The sequence below is a fragment of the Paralichthys olivaceus genome, chromosome 6, assembly GCF_024713975.1.
Source record: "Paralichthys olivaceus isolate ysfri-2021 chromosome 6, ASM2471397v2, whole genome shotgun sequence".
In the NCBI taxonomy this organism is placed as follows: Eukaryota; Metazoa; Chordata; class Actinopteri; order Pleuronectiformes; family Paralichthyidae; genus Paralichthys; species Paralichthys olivaceus.
In genome coordinates this window covers 18,821,318-18,837,911 of record NC_091098.1, presented here as the reverse complement: position 1 = coordinate 18,837,911, position 16,594 = coordinate 18,821,318, and the positions used below count along the sequence as shown (strand labels likewise).

The 16,594-nt window shown below is 43.7% G+C and overlaps 2 protein-coding genes and 1 long non-coding RNA gene across 6 annotated transcripts in view; 2 read left to right on the top strand and 1 right to left on the bottom strand.

The window, feature by feature from the left end:
• The window catches only part of LOC109635041 (hornerin), a 37,079-nt gene extending 22,578 nt beyond the window's left edge, over window positions 1-14,501 (top strand). Inside the window, exons 2-9 of one of the 2 annotated variants that reach the window (XM_069526938.1) lie at window positions 1,121-1,358; window positions 3,477-3,531; window positions 3,682-3,769; window positions 3,877-4,325; window positions 4,560-4,724; window positions 5,211-5,372; window positions 7,856-7,990; window positions 10,837-14,501. In XM_069526938.1, coding sequence (XP_069383039.1) covers window positions 1,231-1,358; window positions 3,477-3,531; window positions 3,682-3,769; window positions 3,877-4,325; window positions 4,560-4,724; window positions 5,211-5,372; window positions 7,856-7,990; window positions 10,837-11,355 — 1,701 coding nt within the window. In that variant the 5' untranslated portion in view covers window positions 1,121-1,230 and the 3' untranslated portion in view covers window positions 11,356-14,501. Of the gene's footprint in view, window positions 1-1,120; window positions 1,359-3,476; window positions 3,532-3,678; window positions 3,770-3,876; window positions 4,326-4,559; window positions 4,725-5,210; window positions 5,373-7,855; window positions 7,991-10,836 lie in introns of both variants that reach the window. The other variant, XM_069526937.1, reaches the window with a different exon arrangement.
• LOC138410522 (uncharacterized) overlaps window positions 1-15,937 on the bottom strand; it is a 27,781-nt gene extending 11,844 nt beyond the window's left edge. Inside the window, exons 1-2 of one of the 2 annotated variants that reach the window (XR_011243234.1) lie at window positions 15,811-15,937; window positions 1,270-1,404 (exon numbers count right to left, since the gene is read on the bottom strand). This is a non-coding gene — a long non-coding RNA (uncharacterized lncRNA). Of the gene's footprint in view, window positions 1-1,269; window positions 1,405-10,851; window positions 10,994-15,810 lie in introns of those variants that run through there. The other variant, XR_011243233.1, reaches the window with a different exon arrangement.
• The window catches only part of slc2a4rg (SLC2A4 regulator), a 44,472-nt gene continuing 39,228 nt past the window's right edge, over window positions 11,351-16,594 (top strand). For both annotated transcript variants that reach the window (XM_020096193.2, XM_020096192.2), the window contains exon 1: window positions 11,351-16,594. In XM_020096193.2, coding sequence (XP_019951752.2) covers window positions 16,316-16,594 — 279 coding nt within the window. In that variant the 5' untranslated portion in view covers window positions 11,351-16,315.

Sequence of the window (16,594 nt, the reverse complement as noted above, 5' to 3'; positions counted from 1 at the left end):
AAGTTAGGGGAGATTCATGCATCACTAAAACTGTTCGTACTACATCTACTAGTTGTTGTGCAGAGATTAGTTGCTAAATATCCACACACCCATTATCTGCCAAGTTTTTGCACACTGATATATGAGCATTAAGACTGATCATATGGAACAGGAAGAATTTAGATGCACTAACAAAAGCAGAATACATCACCTTAACAGATCAAATAGTGTCAGTAAGGTTAGCATGATCAGATATTTCACACAGAACTTAACTGCACATATAATAATAACTTCAATACTTCACGTATTGAAAGTTTTACCAATATTCACAAGGACCTGTGTTGAACTTGTGTTACAGGTTGTGATGCTACACTGACTTGGTCTCTGATATTCCTATGGATCATAATGTTACGCAGCCATGTTTGGAAGCAGCTTATGTTAACTGCAAATGTCATTTTAACTCACAGGAGTAAAAAGTGCAACATTTACACTCAACCCACGCAAAGAATCTCAAACCTTTGGTAAAAGTTTTTACCCAATGATTATTTTCATAGACGGTACCTTTAATGCTAGAAAACTGCAGTAGTAATAATAGTACTAACTACATTATGAACCGCTGATTAAAATCTAAATCTTGCTGTGAGTGTTTGAGTCACTGCTGAAAGAAAGAAACTAATTGTTGTGCCAGGAAATGAAGTGTAACAGCAGTGGATCTGATCCTTTCGCCGATAAGCGACGACTCTGGGGAGCTCGGTTGATTTTTTTCGATGTTAAACCCTCAGACGACTCTCTCTGGTTAGTCAAACGCATGTTACGGTATTGTTTCATCTTTTTTAACAAAAAGAAAGAGTGTGATGAAATCTTTTTTTGGGCACGCTGGTACTGGCTGCTTTGTAAGGTGTTCTATTTTCTGTGCATTATTCTCCGAGTGAGTCAAAAATAGAAACTGATATGTCAGTGAGAGACGGTGACAAAGCCAGAGGCAAACCACGACACACACACACACACACACACACACACACACACACACACACACACTTTGTCACCTCGCTCTCTGCAGCATTTCATTTCTTCAGTTTGTTCTTATCTCTCATGTCACTCAAACCTTGTATCTTTTCTTACTCTTCCCTTATCGCTGCAGGTTTTCCTGAGCAGACGGTCTCTGTGGCAGAGTTTTACCTCGAGTGGAAGTGACTGAGTGACTGAGTGACTGAGTGAGTGAGTGAGTGAGTGAGTGAGTGAGTGGCTGTCATGGAAGGCAACAGAGCAGATGTCGAGGACCCTCCCTACCAGAACCTGCTTCTCCTGGGAGCCATTGCAGCAGCGTCTGCCTTCGTGGTCACCATCCTTATTGTCCTCGTCTGCGTTGGCTGCCAAAGGTAAGAGGAACGCTCACAGGACTTGGGAAAGAGTAAAGGGGGCGGACTGAAATAAGAAAAGAGAACAGCCAGAGTTTTATCAAATCTGCAGCCAGCTTTTTTCATGCCCTCCCTGATCCTCTTTTGCTTTTATGTGTCTCTACTACTTCTGAACTCTTCTCCTCCCTTCTTTCTCTTTCTCCGTCCTCTCCATCTCTTTTATCCTCCTCCTCTGAGCGGAGTGGCAGTAATGAATGTTAATAGCGTGCGAATGTCAGATCAGATGAAATGATGTTTACAGGACACTGAGGAGACAGGCCAGAGTCAGAGCAGCCTCGCGTCACCCCTCTTAAGCAGACTCCTCAGCAGGCAGGAGCAGTGGAACACCCTGCAGTTTAAAGGGGATCAGACTCTGCGCCAGGCAAGAGCAATGGAACAGCCCGTTTTTTTTCTCTCCCTCACACACAATCCTCGGGGACCAATCAGAGGCTGCACTGTGGCTTTGTTGCCATGGGATACACAGATAAGGATGTAGGGAAACGAAATGTCAAACCAGCTCATGTCATGGAAATAAAACAACATCGTTGTAAAGATCTTAAGAACAAAATGCATGCTCCCAACTGGATGTCGGTGATGCTGAGGAGCCGAGTGTTCAGAAGCTCACCTGTTCAAATTCACTTTTTCATGCACTAATGCCAAAGATCCTGGAAAGAGAAACCTGCTGCTATTGATTTAAAATAAACCCTGCGCTTTTTGAAGCTGAGGCTTGTGGGAGATTTTAGTCTGAAAATCACATGTAGTTCCAGCTCATTGGAGAAGACAGCAGCTACAGTAACTGCAGTAACACAGAGCTGACACAACTGACCCTGCTACTTGTATTACCTCCACCTAGGATGATAGGATGTTGCCCCTGTCCGATGGTTTGTTCATCAGCAGGATTATTATGTAAAAAAACTACTGAACCGATTTCCACGAAACTTGGTGGAAGAATGTGGCATGAACCAAGAAAGAACCCATTAAATCTAGGGTTGGTCGAGCTAGCAAGAGGAGCCTACACTTTGATAATATGCATCAGATACATCCCTCATCCCTTCTCATCAGACATATATTGTCAAAACTACATAACATACGAACGTGCACTGATAACTTCTAGAACCTAATTTTCCGTGACTAACTCGCTAACTTGTGGAGACCGTCTCTGCTTCAGTGGTGTACGTCTCCCAGCTGAAGACTCTGGTTATGATGATCGGAGCATGAAGAGGATTTCAACAAATACCAACCCTATCTTTTCGCTAATTTCCGAGGGAATAATTAATGGTCACTGATATCTATGAAATTATGTGTGAAACAATTTGATTGAATTTACTAACCTGGCAGAGGTATGCGCTGCACTGCACTGCGTGCCATTCTAGTGCTCAGATATTGTTCAAACTACTTGTATGATAAATTGAATCTGTGAGGTTCTCGCACCATCTTCCTCACTTGAAATGCTATTTATTGCCGTGTTGTAGCAGTAAAATCTCACACATTACAAGGTGCAGATCCTCACCCTCTAAAGTGCAAGAACAGTTCTTGCAGTCACACCTGCACTCTGAAGCTTTTGTCTTCTTACTTCTTCTCATATCGTCACTCGTTCACCATATCAACTGTTTCCTATGGATACAGCCTCCTCCAGGGATCCGCCGGGATCCACAACACTCCTGTAGATACATTTTTCTCACAAGACTGATGCCAGAGGATTGTAAAGTTTAACAGAAAAGAGGATCAGCATAAAGGAAACTACAACATAATTCTTGGTCTTACAATAAAAACTAAAATGGCACTCATAGAGCACATACCTCTGCTTGGTTGGGTGCAGCATCTGGCTCAAGGGGAATTTGGATATTTTTGTGTAATTTTGCTAACAGACAAAAACAAACCAAAAAAGTAAAGTTTCTCTGTGAGGGACATCCTCTACTTTGGCAAAAACCCGACGCACGCTCCCCTCACTGTTTGACTGGGTTGTTGTTATCAAGCAAGGACATTCGTGCCCTAGCCAGCGCCGGGTGCTGATAGTATCTATGCTCTCTGAGTGTGTTTGTATGTTCTCTCTCTGTCCACCGGCTCCTGTTGACCTTCCTCACTTTGATGCTGTGTCAGAAAAAGCAAGAGCAAGCACCCTCCAGCCGGAGAGAAAGGGACATCTGTAAATATGGTGAGACATGCATTTGTTTTTTACTCTCTCCATCTCCTCCTGCTCTGTTCCCTGTGAGCTTCCTCCCTCTTTTGTGTGCACAGATACACGTGCCGGTGTTTGCATGTTTTGTTCCTGTGTTGACGTGTCCGTTTGTGTGTGTGACAGCAGGGCACACTCCGCCATCCCAAACTGAACTCCATGAGCAAGTCTGACACCAGGCTGCATGAGATCAATCGCTTCCCCTGCAATGGAAACTGTAAGTGTGGACTGACAGTTTGTGTGTGACAGTGTATGACAAACAACCCTGAGCTGTTTCACCATTTCAGTCCTGTCCCCTCCTTCCTCCTCTTCCTCTCCGTGCAGCTGTTAGTAAGAGCCGTCCAGCCAGTATGGACCTCCTGCTCCTCCACAGTCGCTGCTCCCAGACAGACCTGAGGCCCTCCCATGGGCGCCAGCTACCCCAGATCCCCACCAGTCCCCAGGGATCTGGCCAGGGGGAGGGAGGGGAGACGGGAGGAGAAGGGGGGGGAGGAGGAGGAGGAGGAGGGGCAGGAGGGGCAGGAGGAGGGGCAGGAGGAGGGGAGGCCAGAGACCACACTTACACCGAGGTGGGCCTGCGCAACAACCCCACCCCGACCCACGGCCTGGACGATGGCCTGTATGAAAGTGTAGGCGTCCGGGAGGGTGAAACAGGCCTCAGGGTACCCTCTGCCCCGCCGTCCACATCATCCAACACGCCAGCTTTAGTCAGGGCTGCCCAAAGCCCGCCAGCTCATACCAACGGAGGCCGCAATGGAAACGGGCTTGGAAACGTACGTATATACACGCAGATCCAACACTTATTATATACCTTTAAATGAAATGGAACATACAGGTCAACTCTCTGCACATGTTCGACAAGTATCAGCTGCAGATTCAGTTGATGAAATTAATGATAAACAGCTAAAACTTCTGGTTCTGTAACAGTTTACAGTTTAACAGTAATTTGTTTGTAACTGACACCTCTAGTCATGAGAGAGCTTATATGTTTATTTTTTGGCTCACAGGGAAGCAGAGGGAACGGCAGGGGGAACGGCACCATTAATGGTCCGATGAATGGAAGAGGTAATGGGGTGAGCGGTGTCAGTAGGTCCCCCCTGTCTTCTGTTAAATCTCTGGCTATTCAAGATCCGACTGCAGCCGAGTACGCTTCCATACGCAAGTTCAAAAAGGTAATTTTAAACATACATATCAGTTATCTCGGTAACGCCCCCCTGTATTGATTTAATAAATAAGTATTTTGTTTTTTATGGGATTTAGAAACTCTACATTATAGCATTTACAGAAAGAAGTTCAGCCTGTTTTTACACAGACACAGAGATAACAAAGATCATTATCATTATCAATGATCTGCAAATTTTAAAACATTTCTGAAAGTTTTGTGATTTGATTGGATGGAAAGTATTAACTGACATCACACTAAACCAGACACTAGAGTTATCAGGGTATTTAATGTATTTTAGTAACTCTGCATGTAGATATAATAATTAATCCATTATCTTGTCAGGCTTTGACTCATTACGTAAAAGTAACATAAATGAAAGATTAGTATCAACTCTCCAGCTTAAGATGCAAGAAAAATCCTAAAATGCTCTGTGGACTTTTTGCTGCGTGTACATTTATAGATGATGTTTTCACTGTTGCCTCAATGTTTGAAGGTTGACAAGACAAGCAGGAAGGAAAACAACGGGGCCGACAGCCAGTCAGACAGCCAGTCGAGCGTGAGTGATTCACCCTCTGCTGCTCCTCCTCCACTGCATCGCAGTCAGGAGTTTCCACGCAAGCCACTGGAGCCATTCCACCTGCACTCCTTCCCAAAGGTACACGAATCATTGGTTCAATATGCTCCCCAACAACCTCAGGCACCGCACGTCATTACCAAAACCCTCCAATTCTTCAAACTGTAAGCCTGCCCACTCACCACCAGAGGCCACTGTCCACAAACAAACTGCTCTTCATGGTTAAGCCTGAGGATTTAGATTATTTCAGTCCCTCAATGGTTTCAAATCAAATTATACCACACATTTATACTTTATTTCATTTACTGTCAGTGTAAGTGTGTGCATGTGTGAACAAAGCTAATAGCTACCTACCTACTACCTACCAACAATTGATTAACTAACCAACTTAAATCAAGCAGTCAGTTAATCAATCAGATTTATTTGTGTAACACTTTTCTTTTTCAAGCAATGCAACACAAATGGATTTACAGTAGAATATAATGCCCCCAAAATAATAATATACTTCCAGCTGGGTTGAGTTTTAACAGTTTAGGGCAGTAGGGAAATAGAGACACAATGCTCGGATGGTCATCAGCCTTTCCTGTGGGTTTGCTGGCACACACACGTCTGCTTTTGTGTGATTTCCAGATCAAAAAAAAAAAAAGACTTTGTCTTTTGTGTTAGTGATTTGAGGAGATTGATATGGTTGTTGAAAAACAATTTTGCTTCAGCTGTGGATGTTGGCCCCTTTGTTGACCTGAACTTTTAATCTGCGTATCTGTAAAATCCTTGATAGTGTGTGCGTGTGCATGTGTGCGAATATGTGCGTTTCTTCCGCCCCTGTGCACTGTGCTGCGCAGCTCGGCACCAGAGTGGCCAGAGTCGAGAGTGGAAGGATGTATTATGTAAGAGCTTGGCAGGCTTCCAAGCTGCCTGTCTCTCTGTGTGTGTGTGTGTGTGTGTGTGTGTGTGTGTGTGTGTGTTCGCATTGAATCAATCAGCAAGTCTATCTAGAAACAGGCTAACAGGTAGCCAGCAGCCACTGTTGGGATAAATAATGGTCACATACTGAAGCCATTTACTCTGCCACGGCTTCTATTACTCCCCCACACTGCACAGGAGGAGCTTATAAACATTTAATCATCCTAGGTCGTATGTGCACATGCCACCTCGTGCTTTCTAATTGTTTTCTAATTGCTCTCGAGCACCAGCAGTGATCGAAATTTAACAAAAGCAGTTACTAGTTCGGTTGTTGTTTTACCACACGCAGCCTGGTTCGTGAATAACTGCTGTTAAAGAGACACAAAATGTAGATACGATACAAAAATCTTTGAATCTCGCTAGAATTACAATGAGCAATTGATGGGGGTTGAGTATTTGCAGCATCGTCTTTGACTAAATGGATTTGTCAAAACCTTGAGGAAAGATAATTCACAGAGTGTGGAGAAACCAATAAAACTCTTAATGAATGTTCAACAATTGAGCAGGCAGTTCCTTGACACTTGCGCAGCACGAGCCATTCAGTAATCGGCTGTGGTGACACTTCACTCAGTAGTAACAGAAACATAAAGCTGTGGCAACAGAGGAGGAAATGTCAGAAGCATCTGATTCCAGTTAGGAGCTGGTTTCAGAGCAGCTGCCAGCTGAAGAGACTGTTTTCCAACGCCCACTCTCTTTATGACAGTGCCACTCGCTGATTCGTTTGTTTGGATCTCGACATAAAAGCTGCCCTTGGAGAGCGCAACAGAAATACAAAAGACAGATCATTTTACATATGTGGATTTGGAAATACAGACTTCTCTCATCAGAAAGCTGCAGAAGTGACACTTATATGACAATAACCCTGTTCCGTCAGTAATTCTGATGAGAGCAGCTCTGACCAAATCTGATTAATAAATGGTCCATATTATTCTAACAGTGTAAGTGTGTTGTCATTCATGCAGCCATGATCTCTGACACCTATACACATACACACACAGACACACATATACAATCTGCTCGTGCAACAATGACTCTATTAACTATTTTTTTAGCAAAAATAACAAATGAAAACTTTCTCAGCTCGTAGGTCTTAGGACAAAAACTAGAATGCCACTCAGTCGAGTGCATTTCTCTGTCAAGGCCCATCAGTCTCTTTGAATTCAATCAAGCTGCACCAAATTTCAAACACTCAGCGATATCAGTTCCCTAAATATTTTTTTATATTTTTTATAAGATCCATGAATTATTTCCTGAGAAATAAACTAAAATGTAAAAAATAAAAACAACCTGCATCTGCGCCAAAATTGAATGGGTTCTTCTCTGACCACATCCTTCCACTGAGTTTTAATGGAAATCCAATCAGTTGTTTTTGTATAATCTTTCTTATGAATAAATTAACATACAAAGCAACCAACAAACAAACGGACAGCGGTGAAAACACAACTTCTTTGGCAAAGGTCAAAAACCGACACACAGTGAAGCAAGGCACTGTGTTATTATTACATGTAATTACATGATTTAAACATTTCTGCATCATTGCACAAAGAATCCGTCATGATTACAACACTTGCCTGAGAACCTCAATTGGTTTTGTTTACCAGGAGGCCGTGTTCATGGGCAACGGGGAGCAGTACATTTGGAAGCCTCCAGAGGACGATGACATCATCACCTTGCACCCACCTCCACACCGCGGCGAGAACGGACAGGGACACCCATCGCCCCCAACTGCAAAGGAGGTAGTACACGTGTGTGTATGTGGTGGTGGGGGGTAGTAGGGAGGAATGGGGAACCCCTCCACAGGGGAGCGGAAGGACAACAGGCAGACGGAAAGACGCATAGCTCTCTGATTTGTGACTGCTGTGTTTACTGAGCGGGGTGCACATTTGATTGGGCACACCGTCATGCTGCCGCTGCCCTTTGGCCTGCCTGTCATATGAGGTTTTTGCTTCCTCCAGAGGTTTCGTTACATCGATCCATGCACTCCCAACCCCCCTGCCTGAACCCTGACCCCAATCTCCCAGCCCCCCGCTTGCTGGTACGTCTTGACTGTAAGTCACAACGCACCCGGCGGATCAGACCACTTTGCATTCATTCGTGTAGGGGTTCGCTGTTTTATCTCCTGGGCTCATGCAGACAGAACGTGATGAGCCCTGTATGTATATACTGTATGTGGCGGAGTGTGTCTGGTGGTGATAGGGGGGAAGCCTGCACTCACCAATCATGTCACATACAACACATGCTCTTCCACTCACAGCAACCCCACTCGATCTCCCTCTCTCCCCCTTTGTTCCCTCTCTGCTGGACAGTAACTTCGGTGGTGTATGTATGATTGAGGACTCACTCTGGATTTTGACAAGTGACTTCACACAGTTTGGGGTTATTAATACAAAAGATAATTTTGATGACAAGGAATTGAATGTATCTATTCAGGGAGACATGTTAGAGTGAAGTAAGTTTTATACAGTTTTAAGCTACTGGTAACTTTTTTGATTAAGTCAGTGTTGAACCAAAAAGTTTGGAAGCTGCTGTATGTGGAGATTAAAGGGTTAAGTCTCTGTTGTTATGCTCAATAGTTAAACTACTCCTCTGCAAGTCAGACTGGTACACAGAGCAGCTGGCCTTGACTGCATTCTGCAATCGCTCTCTCCCAATTTATTTTTATTTCCCTCTAACTTTCTGTCCAGGTTTTTTTCTTCTTTTTTAAACTTTTTCTCTTCCTTAGTGTTTTTCCACTGGATAGTTTGTTGTTGCCCTAACATGCCCATACACTTTGTATCCTCTGGAGGTTGTCAGTTGCAGCCATCAAAAGGTGTTGAGTTTCCACTCCCACCTAAATCTCCTCCTCTCCTCTGGCGCTCTTTCCTTCTGCTCCACTCCCTTTGTGGTTATTAGGAGGCGCTGCCTTCCCCGACCAATCACGCTGCGCAAAGCATGTCTTACCAGATGAATATCAACTGCTTGCAGACCGTTTGGAAACTTGCACCATTTTTGCTATTCATAAAGTTGATCACACAGAGATGCATCACTTATGAATACTGTTGTGTTTCCATGGATAATCGCTGTGTGCCGAAATTAAAAAGGACTTTCCAAAGTCTGGGCAGAGAGTTAAAGCGGCATCAGAGACTTAACGGAGAGAAGAGCAGGCTGAGGGGAGAAGAAAAGAAAACATACAGTGCACAGGCTTCCTCAACAGCTGCAGCCCAGTTTTGAAATCCCCATCATCTTGTGACTTCCTTCCTCTGCTGCACAGAGCTGCAAATTCTGTGTGCTCAGATGCACCCACACTCATGCAATTGCACATATGCACACACACACACAATGCACATTGTGTGCACACACTTGTAGCATACGCCAGGGTCTTTGTTTATCCAAAAAGGTCACACAAGAGATTTGTGGGGGCAGGGTATCCGTGTCACTTGAGGTTTGTCAGTGACGGAAAGAGAGAGAGATCTTTACAGTTAAATTTACAGCGGTTTTCACTTTAATCGCATTTCCTGATGTTATGTTTCTCTTTTGGAAGATTTCAAATATAACGGCTCCATTAAAGTAAATGCAAGGCGAGCACACCAACTCAATGTTTTGTCCATTGTCTGTGTGCTCTCAGGTTTCAGTTTTTTTCAAGCAGAACAAAAATGTGTGTGTGTGTGTGAAAGACAGAGGGAGAGGGAGAGAGAAAGTTTGCATAGCCAGTGTTTCTCAGGGCCACTAGAGCAGAGCTGTTAGTCTGGGTGTGAACACGGAAGGTAAACATGACCATGTCCCACAATCCTCTAGTCTTGTGCTCTCCTTGTGGAATTTTGACACAGAAATGCCAGAGGTCACAGCACTGGTTTATCTGAATTCCCCAGAAGACCTCACACATGCCAGTCAACTGCGAGTCGAAGATATAAAATATGACGCTCTACACTGTAAAGTACACTTGTACAGAAAACACACAGACACTGTATTTACAGACACCTGCAGTGAACACAGTCGAGAAAACAAGTACATTTGCATCATTCAGAGCAAAGTCCATTAATGAACAACAGTTTTTTTTCTCTGCGAGATCCAGATCTTTCACACCATACCCTGCTGTTCTCTTGCCAAAGCAGTTGTGGCGAAATTTTAACAGGTTCATCCACTGCAATGCTAACTTTGTCTCTTTGCCTAGACCTCAACGGACTGATAACACAGTTTACTCTGTCTTATCCTACCCTGTCAAAATAGGTCAGGTTACAGCCGAGAGCAAGCTCTGTCAACACATGTGCAAACTACTGTGCACTTCCACACAATCCATGCTCAGACACCAAATTAACAGCATGATATGTTTACTTTCATGTTAACATATTGTTACTTTATTCCCTGTATACATAAAGATATAAGTACATACATGCTTAAATATAGAAATCTGCACATGATTGAAATCCCAGCACATATATCATGTGTAGGCTGTATCACCTTCACTTATAGGAACAGGGCCATGAATCAAGCAGAGATACAGTCACCTTCTATTTCAAGTACTGTCACCCATAGACTGAAGGACATAGTTGGACTATAGTTCCGTGCCATTAACTGACACCATACTCTGCTCCTGTCCTCTCAGATTGCAGACACTTACTCCATCGTGTGTAAATCCCAGAAGAAGAAACCTCCTATGGAAAACAACGGAGCAAAGACCCTCCCCCGCTCCTTCGGTGGGGAGAGGGGAAACGCAGGTTCCCGTGGGCGAGGAAGAGGAGTCCAGGGCCCGGCACGTTCCCAAGAGGAGCCCTGCTACGAGTCGTTTGGAGACAGGTCCTGGTCCACATGCGCGGTGGCTGAGTCTGACCCTGCGTATGCTACTATCGACAGCCAAAGGAAACGTGAGCAGGGGGGAACCAATAACGGCACAGCAGGGGGTAGTGCCACTCTGAAGAGAAAGAAGCCGACGCCGCAGCAACAACAAGCAGCACCAGCGGCACCTCAGGGCTCAGGACCCACCGCCCTGCCTGCTAGAGGCCTGCCTGGTGGGGAAAACTTCTATGAGACCATCAGTGATGTGAAACAAGGGGCTAACAGCGCCAGCACCACCACCATCTTCACCTTCAATGATGGGATGGAGATGTACGTCACTGGCCTGTAGCTGACTGACTGTCAGAAGGGGCCCAGAACCCTCTGGTACTGAGTCAGGAGCGGGACCCTGTTCACCTGCCAGCAGGTTACTGTACATAGATACAAGGCCCTCTATAGACAAACAACATGAGGATCCATTTTTGTGTTGACATCAGGTACAAACAGGGTCTTTGTCCAGGTTCAGACTTCCCTTGATTGGTCTGCACTTCAGAACCAGCCTAAGCCTAGTCCAGCCCAAATATGGACCAAATACATTTCAACAACCAAGAAAAAAAACTAAGAGAAGAACTGGAATTAACTGTACATCTTTAATCTACTGTGTCACTAAACATACTCACCTGTTTGTGCATCATTTTCCATAATATCTTTATTTTTATATGAACACCGTACTCTTTAAAGAGTATGTGATGAAACTCACAACATGAGAAAGAAAAAAAAACACTTTAATATATGTATAACAAAATAAATTTGCATGCATTGTGCAAACTCAAACACACCTGAACATAAACTGTAGTAGCAAGGAGCCTGGATGTATTAGGAGCGTAAGGCACAACGATAGCTATTGTCACCCATACACACACACAAGCACAAGCACAACACACACCCATAGGCCTCCTCTTGGTGGGACTTATGTAATATAAGCAGATGGATGTTACAGAGATTTGCTGTGCTTAGCTCTCACTAAGCAAACATCTGAAACAGGTTCTCTGTGCACAGTGGCCTATTGCCTGGCCAACTGAATTGTGGTGCTTTGTTCAAACATAGCCCATATAATTTGTAGTTCTCAAAGCAAAGAGGCCAATAAAGCCTTTTGTCACAGTTAGACAAATTACCATCAACGTGCCCTAAATGTATTAGCAATTAACAATAACAGCCCTAGTGATAAATATAAAAATGGACTCTTGCGCAATAAAGTATCTTCACGTAAATCATGAGATTAGTTAACAATCGGTGCTCAGATTTGGCAAACATGATGACACACCTCAGCACACCCCCACATGGATACACTCAGACTTGGCAGAGTCATGCAGGGTAAGTGATCAGGTCAGGGGCATCGAGTGGGTGACAAATTTCACAGTGTGAGATGTTAACTATATTACTGGGATCAAATGAGAGCAGAATATTAAAAACAAAAAATAAATAGGGAAGTGAAAGTGCCCAAAATAACACAGGATGTTTTATTCTATGCAGTTAATATGTCATATCCTTTGGGCTTTGAAAACATACGATCTTAGGACCATTTTAATTTTGCACTGGCCAGCTGCAGGACTGGTTTGCTTAATCGTGCATTAGTGAGTTTTGAAGGGTGTTTTCAAAATGCCGTCCTGATTTGCTCCCTGGTCTCAAGACAGAACCAGAGTGGCCCTGCAACTCACCAGACAGAAGGTTTGGGCTCCAAGCAAAATAAAGAGCTGGGCATGAAAATTGCCTGCAAGTGTCCTTTGGAAGGTTGCCCCTCACCCTCTCCCCCACCCTCACCTCCAGGCAGAGTTCTCTTCCATTGTAAACAATGTCTTTCCCATGTAGATTTGGGCAACATTAAAACAGCGGAAGAAAACAAAACATTTGAGCCTTAATAAATGGGCATGAAGATAAGAGCTGGAGAGGGATACAAAATGCTCACAGGCTGAGAGATGGAGGATGCATTAGAATGAGCTCCCTGAGACAAACATGAGAAAACAAAGAAAAAACGGGTTTAAAAATCTTAGTAGCATACACTCACAAATGCTACTGCATCTGAAAGTATGTAAAAATGATTGCACTCTGTATTTTATGCACTGTTTCTTTTTGTTATTACTTACTGACAATACCATTGGTTAAATAGCTCATGCCACTGCCATAAAAAAAGTATGTTTATGTTGTTGGTGCAATTTTTTCTGCTTGATCAAAAAAGTGCATGCTTTGATATATGGAGATGAAAACAAATATTGTGGTACTTAATTGATCTCTTGTTCGTTGATCTTTTCTGTTGTAATTTTTTGCCACGTGATGCAAAGCAGCATTCTATTTTTTTTTCCAAAGCAACAACTCGAAGGAAGAGAGGAGAAAAAGAGAGAGAGAAAGCACGGAGAGTTTAGGGCCGAGAGTTGTTTATCCTCTCCTCTGGGGGAGCAAGACAGAGCGGCAGAGGTGGGGGAGGGAGATGGAGATCAGCTAGTGTGGAGCTAGATGAGAAACACTGCAAATGGACATGGATGCAAAAGACCCTCCTCCTCCTCCTCATAGCGTGCATGCACACTTGTACACTGGCAGGCACACACACACACAGCAACATTGAGCCATGTGCGTTTACAGTTTCGGGGAAGAAGCACATTTTGCTTCCACTTGGTCGACCCTTGCATACACTCCTCCCCCAGCTGTGTTTATCCTCCAGTAACCGACACAGACCTCTCTCTTCTCTGCTTCACCTCGCTCCCTCGCTGTGCAGGGGAGTGGCGTTTGATGTCCAGTTCTGAGGGACTCTGGGAGTGATATGGGGGATTGTGGGTCAGGCCAACCCCATGTCTAATATGAACGATGCACCAATGGCTCAACCACTGACTGATATGAGAAATGGCTAACAGCTGAGAAGCTTAACAAGCTCTGTTGAGGCTACCTTTAGACAACGCTGGCAGGAAATCACTATCACACTTAATCCTTCTCCTCTGGCTGTCACTTTACGCGTCACATTTTCTTTATCCTCAGAGAAAGCACTGACCTGATATATTTTTTGCTGAGCACTGTCACACACTGATCGAGACCGATGTTCATTGCACAAACAAATACAGTATGATGATGTAAATGTGTAAAAATACTCTGCTGCTGTTCTGATGTTGTTCCAATGTAACATACAGTATACAGTATATTTGTTGAAAAAAAAGATGGTTATCACAGACACATTGTACTTTGTGGATGCAAAATGTTTCATGCTTTCCATACAGATACAGATGCTGTTTGAAAATTGTCTTCAGATATAATTATGGGCCAATACTGCTGTGACAGCTGTAGCCAATGTTGTATGTTCTTAAAGCACAGGGTTTAGTCTAAAAATAGCAAATATAATAAAAAATATAGTGACAGTGCAGATATGCAAAAGATTGTAATGTTTTATATTAACCTTCATAAAATATTTAAGTGAGTTTTTACTTTTCTAATAAAGTGGCACATTATAACGCGTCTCTGTCTTTTGCCTGTAGTGTTATTGCTTCATACACGTTATTATACCAGGTTGGAGCGCTGAAGCAGACTCACAGTAATAACTGTAGCTTACAATACATTCAATTTGCAGTAAAATGTGTTTGTGTAGAATCAAGCAATAAACTTTAATGGGCTGTGCTCTGCAGGCACTTTAGAAATAGTTTAGATTGAGAGAGAAGGAAACAAACACTAATATACTGCATCTTCCAATATTACAATTTGTTTGGTGTTCATAAATTCCATCTTACTATGGCTAATTCTACATCAAGCAAGTTGTTAAATTATACAAATATATTGAATATCACATATATGCATCTAATGTAGGCAGGAACAGTTCAGTCAAACAAATACTTTGCAATGAGACTACATCCTCCACTGTGTATCTACATGACACCATGACAAAACAAATAGAGAAAAATATGAGAAAAATTCCTCCATTTTCTTAGGAAAATACTATATTTTGCATTGCAAGGAAATAAAAAAACAAAGTATCTCTTAATTTGTCCACTTTTTAACTCAACCAAGTCACAAACTAGACCTCAACGTTGGCTTGGATTAAATCAAAAAGTGTACCTACACACTTCGTTGGGAAAGTGCATGGTCTCTGACTTTTGGAACCCACAGCTACATGACAGTCTGTGTTTATTGCAGTCTAATTGTCTCGGGCTCATTATTTAGTACAGGGATTCATGTTATTGTCACTGGTGGAACTTAAGTACATGTATTACGTTTTGTGGTACTGGTACTTTTCCCCTTAATATTTCCATTTTCTGCTACTTCACTACTATCACAGGAAAATATTGTTACTTCCCATTTCAAGATTTTGAAATGTCAAATGCAATCGGTTCAAAAATAGGAATTAAGCTTATAAATACACAAGAGTTCAAACAACATTCAAATCAAAACACAGAAATGGCTCAATGTGCTTTTAACACTCAGAGGCCCTTTTTGAAAACTACAAAAAGTACTTTTCATACTTAAATTGAATAAATGTTCAATGCGGATACTTTTGATCTTGAATGCAGAAGAGTTACTTGTAATGACATGTGTATATACTGTGATATCATTTTTTATCTTGGCTTCTAATACCACTGCTTATTGTTTGCAGACGCCATCGTGTTGAGGTCTGCACGATGACAACTGTGGTTTTTAAAACACTTCTCATAGTAGATTGGGTTTTTAAACTTCTGCTGGAGTAAACACTCTGACTCAAGAGGCTCACTTCATCGATAATAACACGCCTGCACAGTTTACTTTGTGCAAACACGAGCACGACTCGCTAGCTCACCATCTGCAGGCAGATAAATGCGCAGTTACAGCTGAGGCCTGGCGGCTGCCTCCGCTCACGTCTCCGTCCACAAACACCGGCCGGTGAACTGGAGGACACACCCCCCTCTCGTCCTTCCACCCACAGCGCTCGGATTAAAAAACACAGTGATTGACGCAGCGGCAGCAGCCAATCAGAGCTCGCCTCGCCGTGGACGCGTGCCAGAATGTAATGTTTATGCGCGCGGCGGACCAATGGGTGCGAGGCAGAGGGGGCGTGGTGTCGGTTTGGAGGAAAGAGGCAAAACAATCTTGAATCGTCCGGACCGGGCGGCAGCTGGAGATCCTGCTGGAGGCGGCGGTGGGAAAAAAACGAAAACTTTGCATGTAGAGCAGAAAGTTTAAGAGTCCGATCAAGTCGAGACAATCCTGATAAATGTATCCAACTCCAGCAATTTGCACTAAAACCTATAGAAAGCTGGTTTTCTTTCTTTAGTCTCCACTCGCCCCCCGCTCTGAAGAAAAAAATGGATTCCAGATACATTTTGGAGAAGTCGTCGGTTGGGACGAGGGTCGGCGGCGGCGTCGGGGCGGACTTCAACTGCCGGGCAGGCCGCTCCGTGCTCCGCGACGCCCGGGTCCTCATGGCGGAGAAGAACGGCCCCGTGATGCCGGTGTACACGCACGGGCCCGCCCTATACAAATTCGTAATGGACGTCGGCTCGGCGGAGGTGAAAAGTGGAAGAACCTCAACGGGAGGGAGCGGACCTGCTCCGGGTGGTCGGATATTGCACGACGAGGAAAAA